Source organism: Talpa occidentalis, unplaced genomic scaffold (assembly GCF_014898055.3).
Source record: "Talpa occidentalis isolate TD23 unplaced genomic scaffold, MPIMG_talOcc4v2.1 talOcc4.15, whole genome shotgun sequence".
Taxonomy (NCBI): domain Eukaryota; kingdom Metazoa; phylum Chordata; class Mammalia; order Eulipotyphla; family Talpidae; genus Talpa; species Talpa occidentalis.
Window position 1 is genome coordinate 46,271,525 of NW_023601543.1, and position 27,031 is coordinate 46,298,555.

A 27,031-nucleotide genomic window follows, 5' to 3' on the forward strand; every position below is an offset into this window, starting at 1 on the left:
TCTTTGTCCCATAGATTGCATAGAATTGTACTGTTTAATTTCCAAGTGTTTATAGATTTTCCTATTATCTTTTTGTTATTTAATTCGGGTTTAATTCCATTGTGGTCAGAGAACATAACTTGTATGATTTCAACTATATATATTTTTTGAGAATTTTTTTAGGGTCCAAGATATATTCTATCTTAGTATATGTTCCCTGGACACTTGAAAAGAATTTTTTGGGTGGGTGTTCTATAATGGTCAGTTAGATTCCACTAGTTGATGATGTTGCTGATGTTGCTGGTTGCCATGGGGAGCTATTCCTAACTTAATAGGTCTAAAAACGTTCTTTGTGAGCTTATGTCTACTCTCTGACATTTAACCAATACAAGTTCTGTCCATTTCTTCACTTACCTTGAGTGTTTTGTAGTTGACATATAATATTCCTGTTCAAATGTCCTATTTTGTAGTTTCTCTTAATTTTTTGGAAGAGTTTGAGAAGGTTAGGTATTGGTTCATCTTTGAAAGTTACTGTTTCAGTTTCCTTCCATGCAATTGACCTATTCAGGTTTTCTGTTTCTTCCTTACTCAATCTTGAAAATTTGTATATTTCTAAGAATTTGTCCATTTCATCTAAGTTATTCACTCACTGGCATACAGAGGTTCATAGTAATCTTTTATGATCCTCTGTATTTCTAAGATGTCTGCTGCAAATTCTCCTCTTTTGTTTCTGACTCTATTTATTTAACTTTCTCCCTCTTTTTCTTTGTGACCCTACCTAGAGTTTTGTCTGTTTCGTTTAGGTTTTTGTTTTTGGTTTTTAAAGCTTTTAGTTTCGTTGGTCTTTTGAACTTTCTGTTTTGACTGTATTTCATTTATTTCTGCTCTCATTTTTATTATTTCCTACTTCTGCTGGCTTTTGGTTTGTTTCTTCTACTTTTCTAGTTTCTTCATGCAAGATGTAAGGTTACTTATTTGTACTGTTTTGCTTCTTGATGTGGACCTATAATTCCTATCTACTTCCCCCTTAGTACTACTTTTGCTATGTCTCATTGTTTCTGGCTGGTTCTGTTTTTACTTTCATTTGTGTCCAGGTATTTTTTAATTTCTCCTTTGATTTCTTCATTAACCCAGTAGTATTCAGTAGTATGTTGTTCAATCTCCATATAGTAGAGGTTTTTCGTGCTTTTTATGGTTTATTTCTAGTTTGATACCATCGTGACACTTGTTTAGTGACTCAACATGTATTCTGTCCTGGAGAATTGTTCCATTACCATTTGAGAATATTTAGTCTGTTTGGGGTGGGGATCAAGAGGGTCATTCCCCTATAAATGTTTATTAAGCCCATATTGTCTAATTACTCATTTAAGGCCATTTTTTCCTTATTGATTTTTGTTGGGTTGATCTGTCCATTGATGAAAGGGGAGGGATGAAAGTTGAAATCCCCTACTATTATTTTGTTGTTACCAATTTCAGTTTTCAGATTTGATAATAGTTGTCATATATTTTAATGCCCCTTCATTTGGTACATATATATTGATGTGTGCTATTCCCTTAATCATTGTATAATGTCCATTCCTGTCTCTTGTGACCTTTTTTATCTAGAAGTCTATTTGATATGAGTATAGCTGTCACTGAGTTTTTGGGATCCCATTTACCTGTGGGATTGTTTTCCAGCTATTTATTTTCACCCTATGTTTATCTTTGGAGCTCAGAGGGTCTCCTAGAGAGAGAGCAGACAATTGGGTTTTGTTTTCTGGTCCACTTGGCCATTCTGTGCCCTTTGATTGGTATGTTCAATCCATTTATCTTTAGGGTGGTTATTGATATATGAGGATTTGCTATTGCCACTTAATCTTTAGTTTTCTGGTTCTATCTATTTCCTTATTCAGAGTTTTGTTGTTCTTCTCTTCCGTTTTGATAGGAGAGCTCTTTTCAGCATTTCTTGAAGTGGAGGTCAAGTGCTTGCAGGCTCTTTCAGCTTCTGTTTGTGAAGACATTTATATCTACCTTAATATCTGAAGTAAAATTTTGCAGAATATAGTATTCTTAGTTGGCAATGTTTATCTTTAAGTGCTTTGAATACATTATTCTATTATGTTTTTGTTTGTAATGTTTTCTCACAGAAGTCTTAATGTAAGTCTGATGGAATTACCTGCTTTTTCCCCCTTGCCATTTGCATATTCTTTCTTTGTCTTGAACTCTTAGTATTTTCACAGCTATATGTTTTGGTATAGGTCTCTTTATATTTAGATAACTGGAGTTCTTTAGCTTCATGGACTTGTATGTTTAGTTCCTTCCCCTAATATGGGGACAGCTATACTTGTATCAGGTTTGTGAACTTTTCCTCTATTATTTCTTAATGTTTTCTGTTCCCATCTCTCTCTCTTAGCCTTCTTGGAAACTCATTATCCTCATGTTGTCCTTCCTAATGAAGTTAGATAGTCTCAAAGTGTTTCTTCATTTTATTTATTTATATTTTGCTTTCTTCTTCCATCTTGGTCCTTTGAACATCATTATCTTCAAAGTAACTGATTCGATCCTACATTTAGTCTAGACTACTTCCGTAACCTTTTCTAGAATTTTTTAATCTCCTCTATTGATCATTTAATATCCTGAAATACCATTGTTTTCTTATTTAAATCTTTAGTTTCTGTTTTCTGTTCATTAATTGTATTTCTCCTTGCATTCATTTACTTTTTTGAATTTTGTTGTATCTCTTAGATTAGACTTTTAGAATAGTTGCATCACTTTGACTTTCTTTTCTGCAGTTTCTTCCATCTCTAATTTTCTTTGTTATGGAAATTTTGAGCTCTCCGCTAAGAAAATGAAATCTTCCATATTTTGTGGTTGGAATCTGAAGAATTTTTCTTTCTTTGTGGTAATATATTCACTTGAAGCTTCAAGTTGCCATGTGTTGGGTTTTTTAATGTGCCTATTTCATTATTTTAGATCTTAAGAGTTTGAATTACTTCTACCATTCCAGCAGGTGGTGCTGTGGTTTTTAATATTATTTTGAATGTTTGTCCTTTCCAGGCTTCTGCCACTGATCTTGCAGCTGCCTAGTCAGTGGTTTTGGGGAAGGGTTTGGATGGGTCACATTGCTGGTGTGAAGCCTCTGGTTTTAAAGGATGTCAGATTTGTATTTGTGGCACTCCCATTAGCCCTTTTCTCTGTGGTTCCAGCCCTGAGATTCTGCTGTTCTCAGTTAACTTCACAAGGTCACTGTAAGTCACAAGGGGTGGGATAGAGGCTGCATATCCCAGCACATTATCTTTGTCCCATTCACTGGCGACCTGGGCCAATGAGAGCACCCCCGCTTCTTCACACAGATTTCTCCAGTCAAAGATGTATGTCTCCACACTGTTCAGTTCTCTCTTCCCTGGGACCACTGGCTGAGTGGCAGTGTTGTTGGTTTGTACAGGATCTTCCTTCCCAGACTACAACCAACAAGTGCCTTTCTCCTCTTACCTCTTATTTAGTGAAGCATGAATTTCCTCCCTATCCTTCTGGCATAGTCAGCCTGGTCTCTGATGTCTAAGAGGTGTTCCAATTTCACCCCTAGCCACAGGTCTCTCTGGGTCCAGTATTCCACTGTTTTTAACTATATGATCTTCTGGGATCAGTAGAATTTGAATAAAAGAACCCAGCTTTTTCAAATCAGCATATTTGAAGATAAGTTGATAATTACACAATCTGAAGAAAAAGGGGGAAGAAGAATGAAAAAGACAAAATAAATAACATTGCCTCAGGGAAAAGTAGGATATCATTAAGTACACTAATATACACAATGGTAGTACAAGGATGGGAGAGAAGGAACAGGAATAATGACTGAAAAATCCCAAATCTGATGAAAAACATTAATCTACACACCTAAGAAGTTCAATGAACTCCAAACAAAATATATAGTTATCCTGGTTATAGTCCCTATACATTTCCCACCCCTGTTGCATACATTGTGTAAAAATGAAAAATTATTTAAAAAATATATAAAATAAAAAAAATGGAAAAAAGAATATATCGCCATCTACACTTTTATAAAAATATAATACTAAATTGTTACATGCCAAATACAAAGAGAAAATTTTTTTAAAAGTATGAGAAAAATGACATGCCTTAGAAAGGAACCCCAGATTAACAGCTGACTTCTTACCCGAAGGCAGTGGCATATTCAAAAATAATGAAAGAAAAATAATAGTTAACCAAGAATCCTATAGCCAACAAAATTATTTTTCAAAATGGAATGTGAAATGAAAACATTATAAGATAAAGAAAACAGGGGCCTCCCTGGTGGTGCAGGGGGTTAAGTTGCAGCATTATGAAGGTATCCACAGCCACTGCAGCATGAGTTTGATCCCCCACCAGGGAGCTGACCCACATGGCACAGTAGACCTCTCCTGTCTCGCCCGCTGCTCCCCTCAGCAGTGTATTTCAGTCAATCTGCCTGTTCTGTTCCCCACTCTGTTTTTGGTGAATCCTCTCAAACACCCCCCCCCACCACACTTCTGGCCTGTACCCCAGTTCTTGGATGCATAAAAAAATGATAAAGAAAACAAAAATCTTGTTGTTACCTGACATGCTGAAATGCAAAAGGAATTTCTTTAGGGTGAAAGCACATGGCTCCAGACAATAATTCAAATTACAAACAAAAAGTATCAGTAATTATAAAAGACAATATAAATGCATATTTCTCCTCTCTTAACTGATTTTTATTTATTTATTTATTTATTTATTTATTTATTTATTTATTTATTTATTTATACAAGTACTAGGTACATTCAGAAGCGCAGGAGGGTGAGAGAATTCACCAGAGCCAGAGCAGGGAACAGAACAGGCAGACCGATGAAATACACTGCTGAGGGGAGCAGTGGGTATGGCAGGAGAGGTCTGCACGCCATGTGGGACCCTCGCCAGCAGCCGGGGATGGAACCGGCACTGCAGAGGCTGTGGGCAGCTTCGCAGCCCAGCGCTCAATCGCTGCGCCACCTGGGGAGGCCCTTAACTGATTTATTTTTTTTTAAGATTTATTTATTCATGCATACAAGAACCAGGGTATAGGCCAAATGTGTGGGAGGGTGAGAGGATTCACTAGAGACAGAGTGGGGAACAGAATAGGCAGGCTGACTGAAATACACTGCTGAGGGGAGCAGCAGGAGAGACAGGAGAGGTCTGCCACGCCATGTGGGATTCTCGCTGGCCGGCCAGGGTTGAACCCTCTCTGCAGAGGCTGCAGGGGCTGCGGACAGATTCACAGCACTGTGCTCAACTGCCTGCCCCACCAGGGGAGGCCCTCTTAACTGATTTAAAAAGCAAGTATATAAATAATTATTTTGTTGGGCTCTTAACATGCAGAAATGTAATATAAAAATATAGTTAACTAAGCCACAAGAAGGAACTTGTTGTTTCTGGTCTTTATGATATGGACTGTTCTAAAAATTGTGAAGTGTCTATCACATTGTGGTTTTATCACCCTGATAATAAGTGGTGATGAGCATTTTTCGTGGGCCTGTTGGCCATCTGTATTTCTTCTTTGGAGAAGTGTCTCTTTAATTCATTCATCAGTTTTGTGATTGGGTTATTTGTTTTCTTTTTGTTGAGTCATGTGAGTTCTTTGTAGATCTTGAATATTAGCCCTTTGTCCAACATATGATGTGCAAATATATTGTTCCATTCAGTAGGGTGTCTTTTCATTTTAATGATGGTTTCTTTTGCTGTACAAAAGCTTTACAATTTGATGTACTCCCTCCCATTTGCTTATTTTTGCTTTTGACACCCTTGCATTTGGAGTCAAGTCCTCAATGACATCCCCAACACCAATGTTATAGTGTTTTACCTATGTATCCTTTTGTGTATTTTATGGCTCAGGTCTTCCATCCAGGTCTTTAATGCATTTTGAGTTAATTTTTCTGTATGGTGTGAAACAGTGGTCTAGTTTCATTTTTTCGCATATGGATGTTTAGTTTTCCCAGCAACATTTGTTGAAGAGACTTTCCTTCCTCCAGTGTTTAATCTTGTCTCCTTTGTTGTAGATTAGCTATGCAGGTAAGTGTGGGTTTATTTCTGAGGTCTCAGTTCTGTTCCATTGGTCTGTCATTTTTATTCCAGTACCATACTGTTTTGATTACTATAGCTTTTTTTAATGAAGTACCATTATTTTATACCCTTGTTAATTTTTTTTTTTTTTGTGGGACCCTCACCTGCGGCTGGGGAACGAACCGGTGCTGCGGGCAGCCTCGCAGCCCAGTGCTCAACCGCTGTGCCACCAGGGGAGGCCCTACCCTTGTTAATTTTTTGACAGTATAGGATTTCTTCCATTAGTTGTGGCCAGCATAGCTCTCCCACCATTTAAACACCTATAGTCCTCTACCATAGTCCATTGAGCTCTCCCCCACCGTTTTCATCCTTTCCCCCATCTCTGTCTCTCTTCCCCTGCCCCTCCTGTATACCTCAGACCTGTGGTCAGGTTTCAAGGGTTGGTTTTTTTAAAAGATTTATTTATTTATGCATACAAGAACTGGGATACAGGCCAGAGGTGGGGGGGGTGAGAGGATTCACCAGAAACAGAGTGGGGAACAGAACAGGTAGATTGACTGAAATACACTGCGGAGGGGAGCAGCAGGTGAGTCAGGAGAGGTCTGCTGCACCATGTGCATAGCTCCCTGGCCAGGGATCAAACTCATGCTGCAGTGGCTGCAGATAGCTTCATAGGTTGTGTCTTAACCCCTTGCACCACCAGGGAGGCCCTCAAGGGTTGGTTTTACCAAGATTATCTTTGACCCTTTGTTTGCTTTCTCTGATTCCACATATTATAAGTGAAACAATTCAGTATTTATCTCTCTCCTTCTGGCTTATTTGGCTTAGTATAATCCCTTCCAGCTCCAGCCATGTTGTTGCAAATGGCATGAGTTTATCTTCTTTGATCACTGAGTAGTATTCCTGTGTATATATATATACCACATATTCTTGAACCTCTCATGTTTGGGGACATATAAGTTGTTTCCATATCTTGGCTATTGTAAATAGTTCTGCATAATAGTAAGCATAGAAGTGGAACTTTCCTTTCAAATTTGCATTTTTGTGTTCTTTGGGTAGAATTACTGAGTAGAATACTGCGTCATATGGCAGATCCATTTTCAGTTGTTTGAGAAACCTCCCACTGGTTTCCATAGGGTTGGACCAGTCTGCGTTCCCATAAACTGTGTAACAGGGCTGTTTTTACACACACCCTCACCAGTACATATTGTTTCTGGTTGTTTTGGGGGATTTATATAGATAGATAGATAGATAGATAGATAGATAGATAGATAGATAGATAGATAGATAGATAGATTATATATACATAGTCTATTCTCACAGGTGTGAGGTGTGTGGTTTTGATTTGCATTTTCCCTATGATAACTGGTGACGAACATTTTTTTTCGCATGCCTGTTAGCCATCTGCATATCTTCTTTGGCGAGGTACCTATTTAGCTCTTCTGCCCATTTTTTGATTTGTTTTCTTTTTGTTGAGTTGTATGAGCTATTTGTAAATCTTGCTATTACTCCCTTGTCAGATGTATGGTGTCAAATCATTTCTCTCATTCAGTGAGGTGTCTCGTCCTTTTGGTTATTATTTCTTTCACTGTACAGAAGCTTTTTAGTTTAATGTAACCCCAAATGTTTACATTCTCCTTTGTTTTTCTTGCTGCTGGAGATGAATCAGAAAATATATTTCTGAAGTTTATGTCATGGAGTTTTTGCTTATGTTTTATTTTTTATATATTATATCATTTCAGGTCTTACATCAAAGTCTTTTCTCCATTTTGAGTTGATTTTTGTGCATGGTGTGAAATGGTGTAGTTTCATTCTCTTGCATGTGGCAGATTTCCCCAACTCCATTTATTGAAGAGGCCTTCCTTGTTCCAGTGTATATTCTTTCCTCCTTTCTCATAGATTAGTTGTCCATAAAGGCATGATTTTATTTCTGGTCTCTCAATTCTGTTCCTTTGATCTGTGTGTCTTTTTTTTTTTTTTTTTGTACCAGTACTGTGTTGTTTTAAATATTATGGCTTTATAGTATAGTTTGAAGTCAGGAAGTGTAAATTTACCATTTTCCTTTTCAGTCAGGAGAACTTTGACTATTTGAGGTCCTTTGTGATTCCATACAAATTTCATTAATATTTGTTCCATTTCTTTGAAGAATGGCATTGAGATTTTTTGGCATTACATTGAATCTGTGAATTGGTAGGATGGCCATTTTAACAATGTTCATTCTTCCGGGGCCTCCCTGTGGCACAAATAATTGAGTTGCAACACTATGAAGCTGTCTGCAGCCAAGGCAGCATGAGTTCAAACCCCGGCCAGGAAGGTGACTGACATGGCACAGCAGACCTCTCCTGACTCGCCCACTGCTCCCCTCAGCAGTGTATTTCAGTCAATCTGCCTTCTCTGTTCCCCACTCTGTCTCCAGCGAATCCTCTCACCTTGCCCCCTGACACACACCTCTGGCCTATACCCCAGTTCTTGTATACATAAGTAAATAGATCTTTATTTTAAAAAGAGAAAAAGCAATGTTCATTCTTCCTGTGCATGAGCAGGGAATATCTTTCCATGTATTTCTGTCTTCTATTTCTTCTAACAGTGTTTTTATACTTTCCTTTGCATAGGTCCTTCACCTCCTTTGTTAAGTTTATTCCCAGGTATTTAATTTTTGTGTGTGAAATTGTAAATGGGATGGCTTTCTTAATTTCTTTTTCTTTGTCTTGCTCATTGTTTGTACATAAGAAGACAACTCATTTATGTCTGTTGTTTTTGTATCCAGCAACTTAGCTGAAGTGCTTCATTGTTTTGATTAGTTTTTCCATGGAGTCTTTGGGGTTCTTTATGTATATTATCATATCATCTGCAAATAATGATTACTTTACTTCTTCTTTCCCAATTTGGATTTATTTTATAGCTTTCTCTTTCCTAATTGCTCTAGTAAGTATTGCCAATACTATGTTGAATAGTAGTGGTGAGAGTGAACATCCTCGTCTTGTATCAGATCTTAGTGGAAAGGCTTTCAGTTCTTCATCATTGAGAATGATGCTAGCAGTAGGTTTGTTATATATAGCTTTTATTATGTTATGTTGTTCCATTTATCCCCAGTTTTTCAAGGGTTTTCATCATAAATGGATGCTTAATCTTTTCAAATGCTTTCTCTGCATCAATTGATATATGATCATATGAATTTTATGCTCCTTTTTGTTCATGTAGTGAATTACATTGATAGATTTTTGGATATGGAACAATCCTTGTGTTCCTGATATAAATCTCATTTGGTCATGTTGTATAATCCTTTTAATACATTGTTGACTTCAGTTTGCTCAGATTTTGTTGAGAATTTTTGCGTCTCTTTTCATTAGGGAGATTGGTCTGTAGTTCTCTTTTTTTGTTGTCTTTGTTTGATTTTGGTATTATTATAATGTCAGCACATAAAATGTGTTTGGCAGTATTCCTTCTTCTTTCCTTTTTTAAATAAGTTTGAGCAGTATAGGTATTAGTTCATATTTTTTAAGTTTGGTAGAACTCACTTGTGAAGCCATCTGGTCCTGAATTTTTGTTTTTAGGTAGCTCCACCCTACATTTTCAGGCCACTTCCTATTAATTCCCCTACGTAAATTGCTTAGGTCAAACATTTGTTAGTTTCCTTGAGACATGCTGATCTCAATAATCCAATAATCCAAGTTTTTGTTCTGCCCATATAAATACTATTTCTCTGTATATCCATATTTTATTGAGATATAATTTACATATCACAAAATTAACAATTTTAAAGTATACATATTACCAGTTTTTAGCATATCCACAAGCTTGTGCAACCACCACCAGTATCTAATTCCAGAACATTTTTATATTCCAAAAAGAATTCCCATTACTATTAGCTGTCATTCCCTCAGCCCCTGGCAACCACCAGTCTGCTCTCTATATCTATGAATTTTTTTTTTATTAAATAATAAATTTTATTGTTATATTCCCCATACAATTGCAGCCCCCCCATTCTGACCCCAATCCCTCCCCTCCCGCCCCTGCCCCCTAAAAGTGTCTCTGGTTCATAGTTTTTTGTTGATTTTGATTTTCACTTTCTTATAGTTATTCATTTTCCTGGTCCCTTATTTAAGTTTTCTAGATTCCTGCTATGAGTGAGACCATCCGGTATTTTTCTTTTTCTTTTTGGCTTATTTCGCTGAGCATGATCCCTTCCAGCGCCATCCATGTTGCTGCAAATTGCATGTGTTTATCTTTTTTGAATACTGAGTAATATTCCATGGTATATATGTACCACATCTTCTTGATCCAGTCATCTATTTTTGGGCATTTGGGTTGTTTCCAAAGCTTAGCTATTGTAAACAGTGCTGCTATAAACATAGGGGTGCAGGTGTTCTTTGGAATGGATGTTTCTGTGTCCTTTGGGTAAATCCCTAGGAGTGGAATTGCTGGATCATATGGAAGCTCTATGTTTAGTAGGTCCAGAAATCTCCACACAGCTTTCCACAGTGGTTGGACCAGTTTGCACTCCCACCAACAGTGCAGAAGAGTTCCTTTTTCTCCACACCCTCGCCAACATTTGTTGTTGCTAGTTTTTTTAATATGTGCCATTCTCACTGGTGTAAGATGGTATCTCATGGTAGTTTTGATTTGCATTTCCCTGATGACAAGTGATGTTGAACATTTTTTCATATGCCTGTTGGCCATTTGCATTTCCTCTTCAGAGAAGTTTCTTTTTAGCTCTTCTGCCCATTTTTTGACTGGATTATTTTCTTTGTTGTTGTTGAGTCTCATCAGCTCTGCGCAGATTTTTGTGATCAGTCCTTTATCATTAGTGTTGGGTGCAAAAATGTTCTCCCAGTTGGTGGGGTTTCTCTTTGTTTTTGTTATTGTCTCTTTTGCTGTGCAGAAGCTCTTTAATTTGATGTAGTCCCAGCTGTTTATCTTCGCCTTCACTATCACTGCTTTGGGTGATGTGTCTGTAAAGATGTCTTTGATGTGCAAATCACGTAGTGTTTCGCCTATATTTCCTTCTATATATTTTATGGTTTCAGGTCTTATGTCTAATTCTTTAATCCATTTTGAGTTGATTTTTGTGTATGGTGTGAGGTAGTGGTCAAGCTTCATTCTTTTGCATGTAGCGACCCAGTTTTCCCAGCACCATTTATTGAACAAACTTTCTTTGCTCCAATGCATAGTCTTTGCTCCTTTGTCAAAGATTAGTTGCCCATAAATCTGTGGGTTTATTTCTGGATTTTCTATTCGATTCCATTGGTCTGTATGTCTGTTCTTGTTCCAATACCATGCAGTTTTGATGATTATGGCTTTGTAGTATAGTTTGAAGTCTGGGAGTGTGTATATCTATGAATTTACCTATTGTAGACATTTCGTGTAACCTATAGATATCTAGATCCTACTCAGCTACCCTAAGATCATGTTGGTTTGCTTAGTCATTTGTTCATTCAGTTAAAACCACAACACTGTGTCAGACACTATGACAGGCTGTGAGCAGGCAAAGATAGATGACTTTCTGCCTTCAAAGAAATTCTAGCCTTGTGGAGGAGCCAGACAATGCAATGTTGTAAGTGCTGTTGAACAAAATACCGAAGGAATAAAATTGTGAATAAATTGTGAAGAGTCAGGGAGAACCTTGCTGAGGAAGTAGCATTGACTGAATATTGATTTATTTGTTCACTGATTCATTAATTCAGCAAACATCTGGTGTGCCCCTAATACATGTCAGGCACATTGTTGGACTATGAGATTACTAAGATGACTAAAAACAATTCTGTATACTTCAAGGAGCTTGATAGTCTGGAGGAGGAGATAAATATATAAACAGTTTCTAAACAATAAATTCTATTAGAGGAATATAAAGCTTGCTGTGGGAACAGAGAGAATGTACTAATTCTGCTTGTAATTTGGAAGAAAAGTAGACATCTAGCAAGTGAATAAGAGTGGGGGTTAGCATTTCAAGCAGAGACTAGACCTCCTCTGTGCCAGCCTAGTGCTCAATTCATTTACTGAATTAAAGCACCTAATGCCTGTCACTCTGACTGGCCTGGCCTTGTATCAGATGCCTTGTGTAGTCCTCTTTATATATAAATGCCTTTTCCCCACAAAGGCATTGTATGTCCTGTAGGATAAGAGCACTGTTTTATTCCTCTTAATGTCTCATTCTCATGGTGTTTTATATATAGTACTTTCTGTAGATCCAAATGAGGGAAAGAATTCCAGCTGTCCAAGTTTTCTATCAAGTTTCCTCTTTCTTTAGACTGAGAACTTTTGTGTAGATAAAGGGTTTTAACATGGAATAAGTACACAAATGCTCCCTTTATGGTCTATCCCCTATATAATTATTAAGACTGTAACTCCTTAAACTATACCTTTTCATTGTTGCAAAATATTGTAAAGAAGCTTATATAATCTTGTGATCAGTCATGTTTAAAGACCACTTATAAAGCTAGGGTACCACTTAGAAATGCCCCCTTTATGCATAGCTAGGTAGATAATATCAACACTAAACATTAATAATGTTTAAAAATTGCAATCATTTGACTTTAAGTAAACATATTATTCTGCATAAAAGGTTTTCATTTTTAAGCAAAACCTGAGGTTTCATGGAGAAAAATTCTGCCTCACAACTGTAACATAAAACTTCTGCCTGAATTTTCAGCCTGCTGGACTACCCTATAAGACTTTCAGACTTAAGATTGCAACATAAGGTCTTACTGAGTTTACAGTCTGCTGACCTACCCTACAGATTTCCAGTTTTGCCAGCCCCTACAATTGTGTGAGACAATTCCTTAAAATAAATATCTCTCAGAAAATAAGGATTAATATAATTGCTATTCCAAACACAGACTGATTCTGGTCAAGGAAATTAAGAGATTCAATAAAACTGCTTATTAACAACCATCTCTGAAAATTAGAGGTAGGCATCAAAGGGATAATTGACTGAGGAGAGCTTCAAGGAAAGACCTCATTGCTTTTTTAGTTTATATGTCACTTCATGAGGTCTTTGGAGCATTCAACAGCTCATGAACCTTTAGAGTGCCCTGCTCTAGTCTCCAGAAGCATGGGATTGTTCATGGAGACTGAGGCTCCTTTGGTGTTAACAGAGAACCTACTGTTTAATAATAATGGTGTGCAGCATTGAGAGTCAGTGCTGCAATCATTGTGACAGTAATAACTGCAAACCCACTGTCTTTGGATTTCAGGAAGGCTACCCAGAAATGGAGGTTCTCTGGCTGATGATCAAGTCCTGGAATACTGGAATACTTATGTATGGCAGAAGCAAGTATGTGTCTGCTGAAAAATGGTGTGGCCTGGCATTGCGTTTCCTTAACCACATTGGCTCACTCAAGAGAAACTATGAAGCTCAGGTGAGGAGGGAGAGGGTTAGTGGTGGATGGCATGACATAGGAGACAATGAAGTAGCTGTGCTCTCAGTAAAGGCTCAACCCTACTTTCCTTGGCTAGGAAAGGGTCTCAATCATTGTTCCCTTCAGTGGTTCCATAGAACTACAAGTAAGGGACTGTAAAATTAGTAATTCCTTAGACTAAAAACAAAAAGGATGGCAAACAGGGGAACTTATGAATGGAATCTAATTAAAAGAAGTAACAGGATTGAATTCTGGAAAGATGTATCACCTTCAATGCCACTGTAGGTTGGGAAGAAGTGGCCCCTGTGAAAAATAATGACTTTTTTAGAAATACATTTTCTCCAGGAATGAGTCTGAGTTGCAGGCTTCGGGGCCATTACCTAACCAGGAGAAACTTGGTGGAGAAAGGTCTTGCCACCAAATAAGAGCAAAGGGTCTTTTGTGTTTTAAGTAACTTCTCCCCTAACAGCCCATCTCCAGTAAATGGACATAGTGCAGTGGGATCCCTCTTCCTAAAGAGAGTACCATATTTTCACCCAAAAGTGGCTCATCAGAAGGTTAGGGTTAGACTCTCATGTCATCACCATGGGTCTGGGAAGCTTTCCCATATTTCCTTTCCTCTCAAATCTACTTGGTGTTCTCTTCCCCAGATGAATGTTTTGTATAGTGAGCTTGTGGAAGCATTAGATAAAAAAAAAAGGCTCACTTTTTAATGAAGAGTAAGAACTGCTGGAACAAGGCATATGAGCAGGCAAGCTGGGAACAACTTCAAGAAGATATACAGTCTGTCAGTCAGTCTGTCTGTCAGTCTCTCTCTCTCTCTCTCTCTCTCTCTCTCTCATTGTACCAACAACCTTTGCTGGTTGTAATAGGAAGTAGAAGAAAGGAGCAGATATGACAGCTCTCCATGTCCTCAGGTGTCTCCAAAGGCTCTTGAAAAGTGATTTATGGTTTTGAGATGTTGATTATTTAAATTTTTGCCAAGCTTTCTTTTAAGCTTTTGTTTCTATTTTCTTAGGTGCCGTTTTCATGTTGTTGAATGAAATTTCCAAAAATAAAAACATTTTGACTTTTGCTGCTGTGACTAGCTTGTTTCTGGGAGACAAATGAATTTCCCAGAGTGTTAAGGATTATTGAAGGATGAGGGTATGTAGAAATAGACCATGTGAAAGCAAGATGGTTTATGTTCATTGCAGTCCAATGTAGGTTGCATTTTATTCCAGAAATGCTCAAATTCCTAATACCTGAAGATAATAGACAACCATAGACTTTATCAGAAGGACCTTAGTGGTCATTGGGTCCAGCTTTGATCTGATTCATGAAATCTATGTGACAGCGTTGAGAATGAATTGTCCAGTCTCTATCAGAACATATCCTATGACAATTCAACTTTTTTTCCCCTCTGACTAGTAAAAAAAAAAAAACCTCCCTAAACAGAAATGTCTATCCCTATAACAAATCTGCTTTCTCTGTCCCAGATACCCTTTGGAAAACTAAAGACAGAAATCAGGTCCCTCCCTATCTTGTAGACTTCTTTCTTCTTCCAGATAAACATCCTCAGACTCCTCAGCTGTTCCTCGTGTGAAGTAGTCAAGTTTACCTCGCAGGAGCCAAATTCCAAGTTCCAGTGAGATCTGATCAACACAGAGTGGGTACCCTCATTCTAGCTAAATTTGCACAAGTGTACTACTATAAGGCCACATGGCTTTTCCCCCGTTCATTTGTATTAACATTTTTTAACTTCTAATTTTGAAATAGTTTTATGCTTACAGAAAATTCACAAGTAAGCACAATGAATTGCCATAAAACCTTCACCCTGCTTCCTTATTTTTTAACATTTTAACACATTGCCTTATTCTCTTTGCGTTTCTTTCTGAACCATCTAAGATCAGTTTGCAGACATCTTGTCCTATTACCCATTAATAACTCAGTCCTAAAAATAAGGACTCTTCTGTATATCCACAGCACAACCATCAAAATTAGGAAATGAACAATGATAAAATTCTACTGTCCAATCCACAGACCCAATTCAGATTTTACTGATTCTCATAATAAAGTTCTTCATAGTTCAGGATCATAGTTGCATTTAGTTGTCATTTGTCTTTCATTTCCTGCAAACCAAACAAGTCTCTCCTTATCTTCTGTGACCTTGACATTTTTTAAGATTTATTTATGCATGCAAGAACTGGGATACAGGCCAGAAGTGGGGGTGGGCGTGAGGCGATTCACCAGAAACAGTGGGGAACAGAAAGGCGGACTGATTGAAATACACTGCTGAGGGGAGCAGCGGGCAAGACAGGAGAGGTTTACTGCACCATGTGGGTCAGCTCCCTGGCCGGGGATCAAACTTGTGCTGCAGTGGCTGCGGATTGTTTCATAGTACTGAGACTAAACCCCTTGTGCCAAGGCCCGACCTTGACATTTTTTAAGGTACAGGCTAATTACTTTGTAGCAAGAACCTCAACTTGGGTGTGTCTGAAGTTTCCTAATGATTAGATTCAGTCTGTGCATTTTTGGCAAGTAAACCACAGAAGTGATGTGTTTTGGGTGCATCATACTAATAGGCAAACAATATCAATTTGTCCCATCGCTGGTTACTTAGTAATTAATAAGTAATTATGAAGTACTTGGAATATACTTTGAGAACAAGTATCCTGGTCCTCATTAAACTTTTACCTACTAGTTTTATCATCCATTGATGATTCTTGCTTGAATATGTTTATACTGCGATAGTTGCTAAATGACTTTTCTATTTTCATCATTCCCTTTTCATTTTTAGTTGATGTTTGTTAGGTAGAGCATTTTCTTATCCCCCACTTAATTTATTCATGTTTTTAAAACATGTTTTAGTACAAATTAATGGATTTATAGTTTATTCAATAAGTTATAATCCACTATTGTTATTTTGCTTCTTACAACTCATGTCTGTCCCTTTGAGATGTCCCTATCATTCTGTGAACACTTTATTACTTTATGAACACAATAAGATGTTCCAGGTCATCTTGTACTCTCCCTGCCCCAGCACTGGAATGAGTAATTTCTCCAAGGCTCTCTGCTTCCCTTTAATGGAAAATAGTAGTTCAATGGAGAATGATAGCACTCAAGGTCTGAGTGCTAGGTATGCTCATTGTTACTGGGGTACCATTTCTTGTTTCTAGGTACCCTCAGTGAACTGAGCTAGGAAATAAATGTGTGTATATACAACACACACATATAAATAACAGATTCAGCTCCATTTTCAATCCAACACTAGAGAATGACCATTATTCTAGTCTTCTTCCTCTCTTTCATCTTTACAACTCTCAACAACATTGAGAAACCTGGCTCCCGTTAACCTCAAATATTCATTTGCTTACTATCTTATGTGAAAAAAAAATCCCCCAACCATGCATCTACCTCTTCATTCCTAATCCCAACATCCTGACCATGAAGACTGCCTCTTTGGCCCAGCCTGGCAAACACTCTGGCCAAGTCATCAGCTGAGTCCCCAGCCTCATGAGTGAGCAAGCCAAGTACCTAGCTGAACTTCTACCAAGAGAAAGTGAAAATAGGCCCCTCGTATTGTTAACTCACTAGACTTAATATTTTACTCTTCCCTGCCTTTGCCTTCATTTTTTTCTTTTTATCTTTGAGAATTCAGCTCAAATGTCAAATTGGTCAGAGAAACATTCCCTGACCAGGTCAAATGCTCTTATCATATGCTCAGTTAGCAGACATTTGGTCCACTGCAAAACATCTATTTATACATTTGATCCAAAGCTAAAGGTCATGTCAAAAGCTTCCACTGAGACATTTGATCCATGCCAACAGGTCCTTGATATTTGGTTCTGTCAGAAACATCCACTGAGACATAGGGCTTATGGTCCACACCATAAGGTCCTTGATTTTTAGTCCTGTCAAAAACATCCACACTTAGAAAATATCCCTGAGTTGAAATAGCTTGGAATACTTGGTGTTATTTACAGTGCACGATGTAGTATTGGGTTACACTATATCATTTATTTATGCACTGACAATGAAAAAGTGAGTGGTTACAGATATATATATATATATATATATATATATTATAAAGTACTTAATTTGCATTGGAAAGAAATCTCAACATTAACCCTTCATTGTGCATGATGAGTTCCAAGATTGACAATAAGAATACAATTTGACTGTTCCTTCCAAATGCATAGGTAAAAGGATGCTTGTTTCATTTTTCACAAGCCCTTTAGTGAAAAATATCTTCTTTGGGTCTCGAATATATGATAATGGAAAGTAACAACCATAAGTGTGCATCCATATTGTTTGGACTTCCTGTTGTATTTTTAGAAGATGTAATGTAATGTACTAAAGTACATTGTGGAGAATGTAGGAGAAAATTTAGATGATCTCTTGGTTTTATTTAGAGAGTGTATATCTGTAAAAGGTGTGACAGAGACAGAAGAAAACCAGAAATTCCAAGATTTCCACCAGAAAGTTGGAATGTTTATACATCAGTACTGAATGGCAATCACAGGACAAATAATTCAGTGGAAAGTCAGCAAGGCAAACTTCAAAAGCTGATGGTAGTCTGTTGTCCTCAAATTGGAGATTCATTGAAGTGTTAAATGACAAACAGCAAAAAGGCCTCCCTGGTAGTGCAGGGGTTAAAGTCTCAGCACTATCAAGCTATCCCCAGCCACTAAGGCATGAGTTCGATCACCAGCCAGGATGCTGACCCACATATACTGCAGCAGACCTCTCCTCTCTCACCCGCTGCTCCCCTCAGCAGTGTATTTCAGTAGATCCGCCTGTTCTGCTCCCCACTCTGTCTCTGGTGAATCCTCTCACCCCCTGTATCTCTGGCCTACACCCCAGTTCTTGTATGCATAAATAAATAAAAATAAATACATCTCTAACATTTATTTAATTTATTTTTTTACATCATTGTTCATTTTTAAACAATATTTGCTTCCCCCCCGTCACGTGTAGTCCTTCACCAGTGCACCTGTGCACCATCAACACAGTCCCCTGTGCTCCTCCCTCCCTCCCTCTGATCCCTCTCCCTCCTCCTCCCCTGCAGGATGTCTCTGGTTTATAATTGTCTGTTTTTGCTTTGTTGTGTTTTGCATTGCTATTATTTTTTGCACTGATATCTTATTTGGTTCCCTTATATTCCTCCTATAAGTAAAACCATTGATATTTTTCTTTTTCCTTCTTACTTATTTCACTGAGCATAATTCCTTCTAGCTCCATACATGTTGCTGCGAATAGCATGAGTTTATCTTTTTGATTGCTGAGTAATATTCCATTGTGTATATATACCACATCTTCTTGATCCAGTCATCTATTTTAGGACATTTAGGTTGTATCCAGGTTGTACCTATTATAAATAGTGCTGCAATAAACATAGGTGTACAGGTGTTCTTATGATTCAATGTTTTGGTGTCCTTTGGGTAAATCTCTAGGAGTGGAATTGCTGGGTCATATGGTAGCTCCATTTTTAGTAGACTGAGGAACCTCCAGGCAAATTTCCATAGTGGTTGGTCCAGTTTGCACTCCCACCAGCAATGTAGGAGAGTTGAGTCGTGTGAGTTCTTTGTAAATCTTTGTGATCAGTCCCTTATCAGTTGTATGGAGTGCAAAAATTTTTCTCAATCAGCAGTGTGTCTCTCTGTTTTGGTTAATGTCTCTTTTGCTGTTCAGAAGCTTTTCAGCTTGATGTAATCCCAGGTGTTAATCTTTTCCTTGACTTTTGTTGCTTTGGGTGATGAGTCTTTAAAGTACATCTCTAGCATTTAAAAACAAAATACAACAAAGTAATGAACAAATTATCATCCATATTCTATCAACCAACTTCACGATACTGACAAAAATGAATTATAATTGGAATAACATGGGCCTCCCTGGTGGCGCAGCGGGTTGAGCCTCACGCTGTGAAGCTGTCCATTGCCTCTGCAGTGCGGGTTCGATCCAGCCACGAGGATCCCACAAGGCACAGCAGACCTCTCCTGTCGTGCCCACTGCTCCCCTCAGCAGTGTATTTCAGTCCTTCTGCCTGTTCTGCTCCCTACTCTGCCTCTGGTGGGTCCTCTCACCCTCCCACGCCTCTGGCCTGTACCCCAGCTCTTGTATAAAAATAAAATCTTTAAAAAATATATAACAGGAATAACATAACTAAAATTTTAATGAAGTTAAATGTTTGTCTTATTTAATGAATCATGGATGTTTTTGATAGAGATAGTTTTCAAGGACATTTTGGTATTGGTCGAATGATTCAGTGGATATTTTGGAACGACCCAACAATCTTGCAAGGATATACTCTTCTTAGCTCTTATAGCTTATAAATATATGTTTGTGGACTAGTTTGATCAATATTGGTCTCTCCATACTATAGAGAATCGTTTTCCTCATCACTGTATATACCCAGTGCCTAGCATAGTGCCTGGCACTTAAAGTATTTATTAGAAGGATGAATGAAAACTTGTCTATTCTTTTCACACATTCTGTCATTAATTAATATCTCAGCTTATACTTTCAGGTTTTTTTAAGTCTAAGTGTATTTATCACTATTAAATTTCTGTTAGGTGTGGAGGCGCATGACCTTTGCCCAAGTGAAGCCCAACACAAATTAGCTAGGGCATACTACATGAGCTAGGACTCCAGCAAGGATGATAACAGAGAAATTTCTCTAGACTACACTCCCTGCCCCCATTCTATGGGATCTGTACTGATGCCATGAAGTACACTGATACTGAATAAACTGCCAAGTCACATATCTGGGGCCCCAGAGATGTGGACTAATGGTGGTGCTGGTGCTAAAAATATGAACTAGGTCCCCCCAGTGTGATCATGACAGCAGCTGACCCCTCTGTGTCATTGCACACCCCACTGACACAACTGCTAATATCAGTTTAAGAACCTACAAAAGCTGGTTAGAACCAGACAAATAAAATGAAGCCATAGTACCACCTGCCAGAACAATAAAAGATAAGGGACTCTAAATTGCTGACCCAAATTTGTTTTTAATGCCAGGGGAAATTAAAGTAGCAAATGGGCAAACAGAAAAATGTAACACATGGTAACATGAGACCTCAAAGCAACATGATATCATAAGGAAAGATACCATCTCTCCAGAAATCAAATTCAAATACATGGAATATTATATATCCCTATCAGATAGTGAATTCAAAATAACTATGATGAAAAAACTCAGAGATACAAGAAATCATAATAAATCAAAGAAATCAAGGGAAAAAATTAACAAGCAGAAAGGGAAAAATTGAAGCTTTAAATAAGATACTAACAATTTCAGGATGAGAAGAACTCAATAAATGATATCAAAAATACTAAAGGAAGCTATAAAAACAGAATAGGCATAATGGAGGAATTAATCAATAAACTCAAAGATAAAAACCTAAAAATGGCCAAGGTGGATGAAGAGACAGAACTAAGAAAATGAAGAAACACTAAGAGAATTAGTCAACTCCATTAGGAAAGGGGAAGAAAGAACAGAGAACTTATTCAAATAAATAATAACTGAAAACTTCCCAACCCTGTGGAAGAACTAAATATGTAAGTCCATGAAGCTCACAAAACACCTCATTATCTAAATGCAAACACTACCAAGATACTACCTTGCACTATCAACAGTTCAAAACAATATTAGGGCCTCCCCGGTGGCGCAGCGGTTGAGCGCTGGGTTGCGAAGCTGCACGCGGCCTCTGCGGCGCCGGTTCGATCCCCGGCTGCTCCCCGGCCACCAGAGGAGGGTCCCACACGGCACGCAGACCTCTCCTGCCGCCCGCTGCTCCCCTCAGCAGTGTGCTTCGGTCCTTCTGCCTGCTCTGCTCCCCGCTCTGGCTCTGGTGAATTCTCTCGCCCTCCCGCGCTTCTGACTGTACCCAGTGCATGTATAAACAAAACAAACAAACAAACCAGCAAACAAATAAATAAAGCATGCCTCTATAAAAAAAAAAAAAAAAAAAAAAAAACAATATTAAAGGTGGCTGGGGAAAAAGCAGATAAATTATAAATTATAAAGGTAGTCCATCCAGTAAGACTTCAGAAACTCGACAGGCCAGGAAAGAGAGGAATAACATACTCAAAATTCTCAAAGAGGGCCTCCCTGGTGGCACAAGGGGTTAGGATGCAACCTTTCTGCAGCCACTGCAGCATTGTTCGGTCCCCCAGCTGGCCAAGGAGCTACCCACATGGTACAGCAGACGTCTCCTGACTCTCCCGCTGCTCCCTCAGCAGTGTATTTCAGTAGATCCACCTGTTCTGTTCCCCACTCTGTCTCTGGTGAATCCTCTCACCCCCTGCAACTCTGGCCTGTACCCCAGTTCTTGTATGCATAAATAAATAAATCTTTAAAAAAGTAAAGAGAGAAAAAAAATAAAATAAAGAGAAAAGGTGCCAGCCAATAATAATATTTCCTGCATGATTCTCAGATTTAAAAAGAAATAAAGGTCTACACAAATTGAAGGAATTCACTACCTCTAGACATTCCTTATAAGAAATGTTAAACAGAATGCTGTTTAAACTGAAAAAATACAATTTACCAAAAAAAGCTGAACACAGCAATAAAAAGAACCAGAAAAAAAAAGAAAAATGGCAGTAATAATCCCTCACATATCAATGATCACCGTAAATGTAAGTAGACTGCACTTACCAATCAAAAGGCACAGAATAACTACATGAATTAAAGAGGAAACCCCACCTATATGCTGCTTACAAAAGACTCAGTTAAGCTATAAAGAAAAACATAGACAAAGTGAAGGCATGGAAAACGATATGCCAGGCCAAAAGAAAAAATTAAAAGACAGGAACCACTATATCAGAGAAACTAGACTTCCAGCCAAAATAAAGATAAAAAGAGACAAAGACATTATACAATGATAAAGGGATCAATACAACAGTAAGACTTATTAACATAGATAAAACAAACATAGCGCCAAAATATGTAAAGCAATTATTAATAGGCATAAAAGGACACATTAACAACAACACAATAAAAGTAGGGGCATTAACACCCCATTTACAGCAATGGAAATGTTCACACAGAAATAAACAAGAGTTGCTTCAAATGACAAATTAGATTAGCTAGATTTAATAGATATTTACAGAGCATTCCACCCCAAAGCAGCACAATATGAATTCTTTCCAACTTTTTTTATTTTGTAAGAAGGAAAGAAGGAGGGAGGGCGGGAGGATGGAAGGGAAGGAAACCCCAAGGACTCCAGTGAAAGTTACTATATACAAAAAGCTGTTGTGTTTCTATACACAAATAATGAACTAGCAGAAAAAAGACATAAGGGTAAAAAATCTCATTTAAATGGTATAAAAAGTATTAACACCTTGGAATAAATAAATTTAAATAAAGAAGTGAAAGACCTATACACTAAAAATTATAATATATTGTTGAAATAGAAGACGCAAAGGGATGGAAAGTATTCCATGCTCATGGACTGAAAGAATTAACATTGTTAAAATGTCTCTATTACCTAAAACAATATACAAATTTAATGCAATCCCTTTCAAAATCCCAGTGGGATTCTTCACAAAAATAGAACCCAAAAACCCATGGAATTCATATGGGACCACAAAAGACACCAAATAGGAAACAGAAAATTCTCAAAAAAGGAATAAAAATGGAGGCATCACATGCTCCAGTTTCAAACAATACCCCAAAGCTATTGTAATTAAAAGAGCATGATATTGGAGTAAAAATACATAGAACAATGAAACAGTTGAGAGCCCCAAAGCAAATCTACTCATATGGACAACTAAATTACAACAAAGGAGTCAAGTGCATAAAATTGAAGGCAGTTTCTTCATAAAAAGGTTTTGGGAAAACTGGACAGCTATATGTAAAAGAATGAAACTACACTATTATCTAACACCATACACGAAAGTTAATTGCAAATGGATTAAAGGCTTGGATCTAAGACCTGAAACCATAAAATACATAGAAGAAAACATTGTTGATATACTCCTTGACATAGCCTTAGAGCTATCTTTGACAGCTCCACTGACAAGGTAAACGAAAGCAAAAATAAACGAATGGGATGACATCAAACCAAAAAGTCTGTGCAAAAGCAAAGGAAACTATCATCAAAACAAAAAAACCATCCTGCTTACATGGAGATTTATACATCATATGCTAGACAAGTGGTTAGTAAGCAAAATATACAAAGAACTCATAAAACTCATATATGCAAAATGTACACTATACAAGGAATATATAAATATGCAAAGGACTCATAAAACAACCCAATTAAAAAGTGAGCAGGAGGGCCTCCTTGGTGGCACAAGGGGTTGAGTGCAGCGCTGTGAAGCTGTCAGCACCCTCTGCAGCGCAAGTTCAAGTTCGATCCCCGGCCAGGGATCTACCCACATGGCGCAGCAGACCTCTCCTGACTCACCCACTGCTCCCCTCAGCAGTGTACTTCAGTATATCTGCCTGTTCTGTTACCCGCTCTGTCTCTGGTGAATCCTCTCACCCTCCCACACCTCTGGCCTGTACCCCCGTTCTTGTAATCATAAATAAATAAATCTTTAAAATAAAAAATGGGCAGGAGATCTAAATAGAAACATCTTCAAAGAAGACATACAGATGAACCCTTTGAAGACAACAGGCAACTGAAGAGATGTTTATCAATTCTTATTATTAGAGAAATTCAGATCCAAACAATAAGATACCACTTCTGGGTACTTACCTGAAAAATACAAAAACACTAATTCAAATAGATATATGCATCCCCATGTTTATTCCAGCATTACTTTTAATAGGCAGGAACTGGAAACAATCTAAGTGCCCATCGATAAAGTGAAACCAGCCAAATGAATGAACACAAAAGACTGTAAGATCAATTGGTGGTTACCAGAAGGTAAAGGAGAAGAAAAGTAGGTAAATTGGTTAAAAGGGTCAATTGTATGGCAAAAGATAGAAGTGGACTTTAAGTCATGAATTTAATGTAGTATATTCAAATATTGATTTTTAATGATGTATTCTTGAAACTTACATAATTTAATAATGCAATGTTACTAAAAAAATACTCCAGTAGCTTAGAAAAGACTAAATAAAATATTATATCAATGACAAATAAGTAGTGGTTGTTCTTTGGGTAGAGAATCTGTAGTTATCCCCCTCAAATCTACATTATCTGCACATTTGATCAGCATGCCATCTAATGTCTTTATCAAATAAATGACAAAACATAATAAATAAGAGAAAGCAAAAACAGAGCTTGGGGAACATGTTGCAGTCTTACCTTCAAGTTTATTCATTTATGCAACAAATACTTCCTGAACACTTTCTACTGTGCACCACGCACTGTTGTTATAGGTAGTGGCATCGATCCATGACCGCAATAGAGGATGAAGTCTCTCCTTTGAGGGGCTTATGTTCAAATGAGAAAACTGATAATAACTATTATACGAATATATTGAACATTGATCCATTAATTAGCCGACTTTGGGATAAACATTCACCCATTCAATAATTGCACTATTTAAATGTTCCCAATTTTTTCACAGGGATATCATGAGGGACTTTGTCATGCCTTCTTGGATTCCAGAAACACTATGTCTACATAGCCTGCTTTACCTATTTCCATTTATATACTAAACTGATTTCAGACAAGAAAATGAGTTTATTCTGTATGAAAATGAGCTATTCTTCAGTAAAGGGTTTTTAAAAACTTCTGTGACCATTAGTCCTCTTGTAGTTCTTATACAAACCATCCCTTCCCAAAATGTATTCTAGCAACTTGCCAGGAATTAAGATGAAAGTTACTTACTGAAAGTCTGTGAAACCTATAATATTCCCTTTAAAAAGGTACATATGGCCTTCTCTAGATGTCCAGCATCTAATGCCCCCCACGGGTCCCCAAAAGCTACAAACACCAGTGTGCTGATCTCATCTACAGGTTCTCTCAATATCCCTGAAATATAATTTGTCTGGGACACAAGACTCAAAGTCATATAAAGCACCTTGATACTTTCTTACAATCTTATTACTTACTATAATCCTCAGTTACCTCTTGTCTTCTTGACCCTTCCCAGTCTGATGCAGTTTCTATAGCAAGAAGACCAAAGCAAAGCCCGAATTCAAGGGGTCCTCTTTCTCTGTTGTTTGGCAACATTACACCATTTTACTTGTTTCATTTAGACCCTGTGGTACCATTAGATTTTTTTTATGTGTGCTTTTAATTTCAAAAACTAATTTTAATTACAACAAAACATACTATCTGCCCCAGTTGCCCCAATTGGAGACTTTGAGGTCTCTGTGATTTGCTTCTTGATGCAAACAAAACTGAAAACAGTCTCATTTGGGGTCAGGCTTCCTAGTGTGATTTTGGCAATCCCGTGTTACGCTTTTATATCCAGCCTCGGTCAGACACCCTTCTTTCCACCTTTGACGTGTCTCATTGTCAAAGTACTCTGTGCATTTACATCATTTTCTTTAGATACCTTCCCTTTTACTTCTTCACCAAAATATTTGACAACTGTATGGGCAGATTTTAGTTCATAAGAGCCTTTCAACTTTTCTAAGAAGTTAGTCAAATAAAAAGTGTAAGAAAACTAACAATTAATACACACCTCCTAAGCACTTCCCACGTGCCAGCTCATCGCCCTGTCCAGCAACCCCAGAGGAAAGGTGGTGACATTCCCTTCTTGTTCCTTCCTTCTTTGTTCCTCCTTCTTTCTCATTCCTGTGGGAGAGTTTAAGTAACAACCAAGGTGCTGTGCTGACCAGGATTTAAAGCTACATCTGCACTTTTGTTTGTTTGTTGCCTTCATGTTACTTTTTTCCCCCCTCTGAACCATTTCAAATCTGCCTTCATAAATTCTTGGGCAAAATACCTTGCTACGATGTAGGCTTATCCTCTCAAACTCTGAGCTGATATGGTTGCTTACAAGTTTCAACTTTCCCAATTCATTCTTCATTATTGCTAAGAATTAGGTCATGAAGAGCAAACAGTCCCCCTTGTCAGTTTCTTTGAGTTCAGAAGGGTAATATTGTCAGCAATGCTACTAAAACAATTTCTAAATGTTCTTCTTTAGACAAATGAAACTTACAGCAACCGTGGACAGAGTCCCTCATTACTGCTACATCATGCCGTCTGTCACTTTGGGGATCTGTATCAGGAATATATTAGCCATTTCCTCCATTCTAATGAAGTGCCATGTGATGTACTTACACTGTTTTACTCCTGTTCCTTTCTCCTTTTAACTTCACAAAACTCTGTAGAGGGCTCTGTTCTCACAGGTCTGAATGACCATACAATAACACATGTTGCCTCCATTCTCAAGGGCACCTTTCTTCTTAACAATGTGCTCCCCCTGATGCCAAATTCCTATTGTACATTCATTCTTCCAAGACCTAATGATACCTCTTAGTCAGTGTTAAAAGTTTCAAGTTCACTTCAAAATAGTAGGTTGGACCATATGAAGTTGCCGTTTTTGCAGGTCAAAGGGGAAAAATATTGGCAATTTCATGTGGTTCAAGCCAATGCACGTGATGCGTATTGATGTGGAAACAGCTGAAGATGTGTAAGTTCTATTTATGACCCTTTCCCCAGATGTATTCTTCTGTGAATAGGCACCTCTTCCAGTGCTGCAATTGCTGTCATATCTGATAGCATCTATAGTAATTGATTTTATAGTATTATCAGGGCTATCAGGGC

General features: G+C 37.8%; 1 protein-coding gene across 1 annotated transcript in view; it reads left to right on the forward strand.

The window, feature by feature from the left end:
* Positions 1-15,012, forward strand: part of LOC119245629 (testis-expressed protein 11) — a 64,730-nt gene extending 49,718 nt beyond the window's left edge. The window contains exons 8-9 of the mRNA XM_054695893.1: positions 13,206-13,370; positions 14,918-15,012. Coding sequence (XP_054551868.1) covers positions 13,206-13,370; positions 14,918-15,001 — 249 coding nt within the window. The 3' untranslated portion in view covers positions 15,002-15,012. The remainder of the gene's footprint in view (positions 1-13,205; positions 13,371-14,917) is intronic.
* Positions 15,013-27,031: the final 12,019 nt, after the last annotated feature.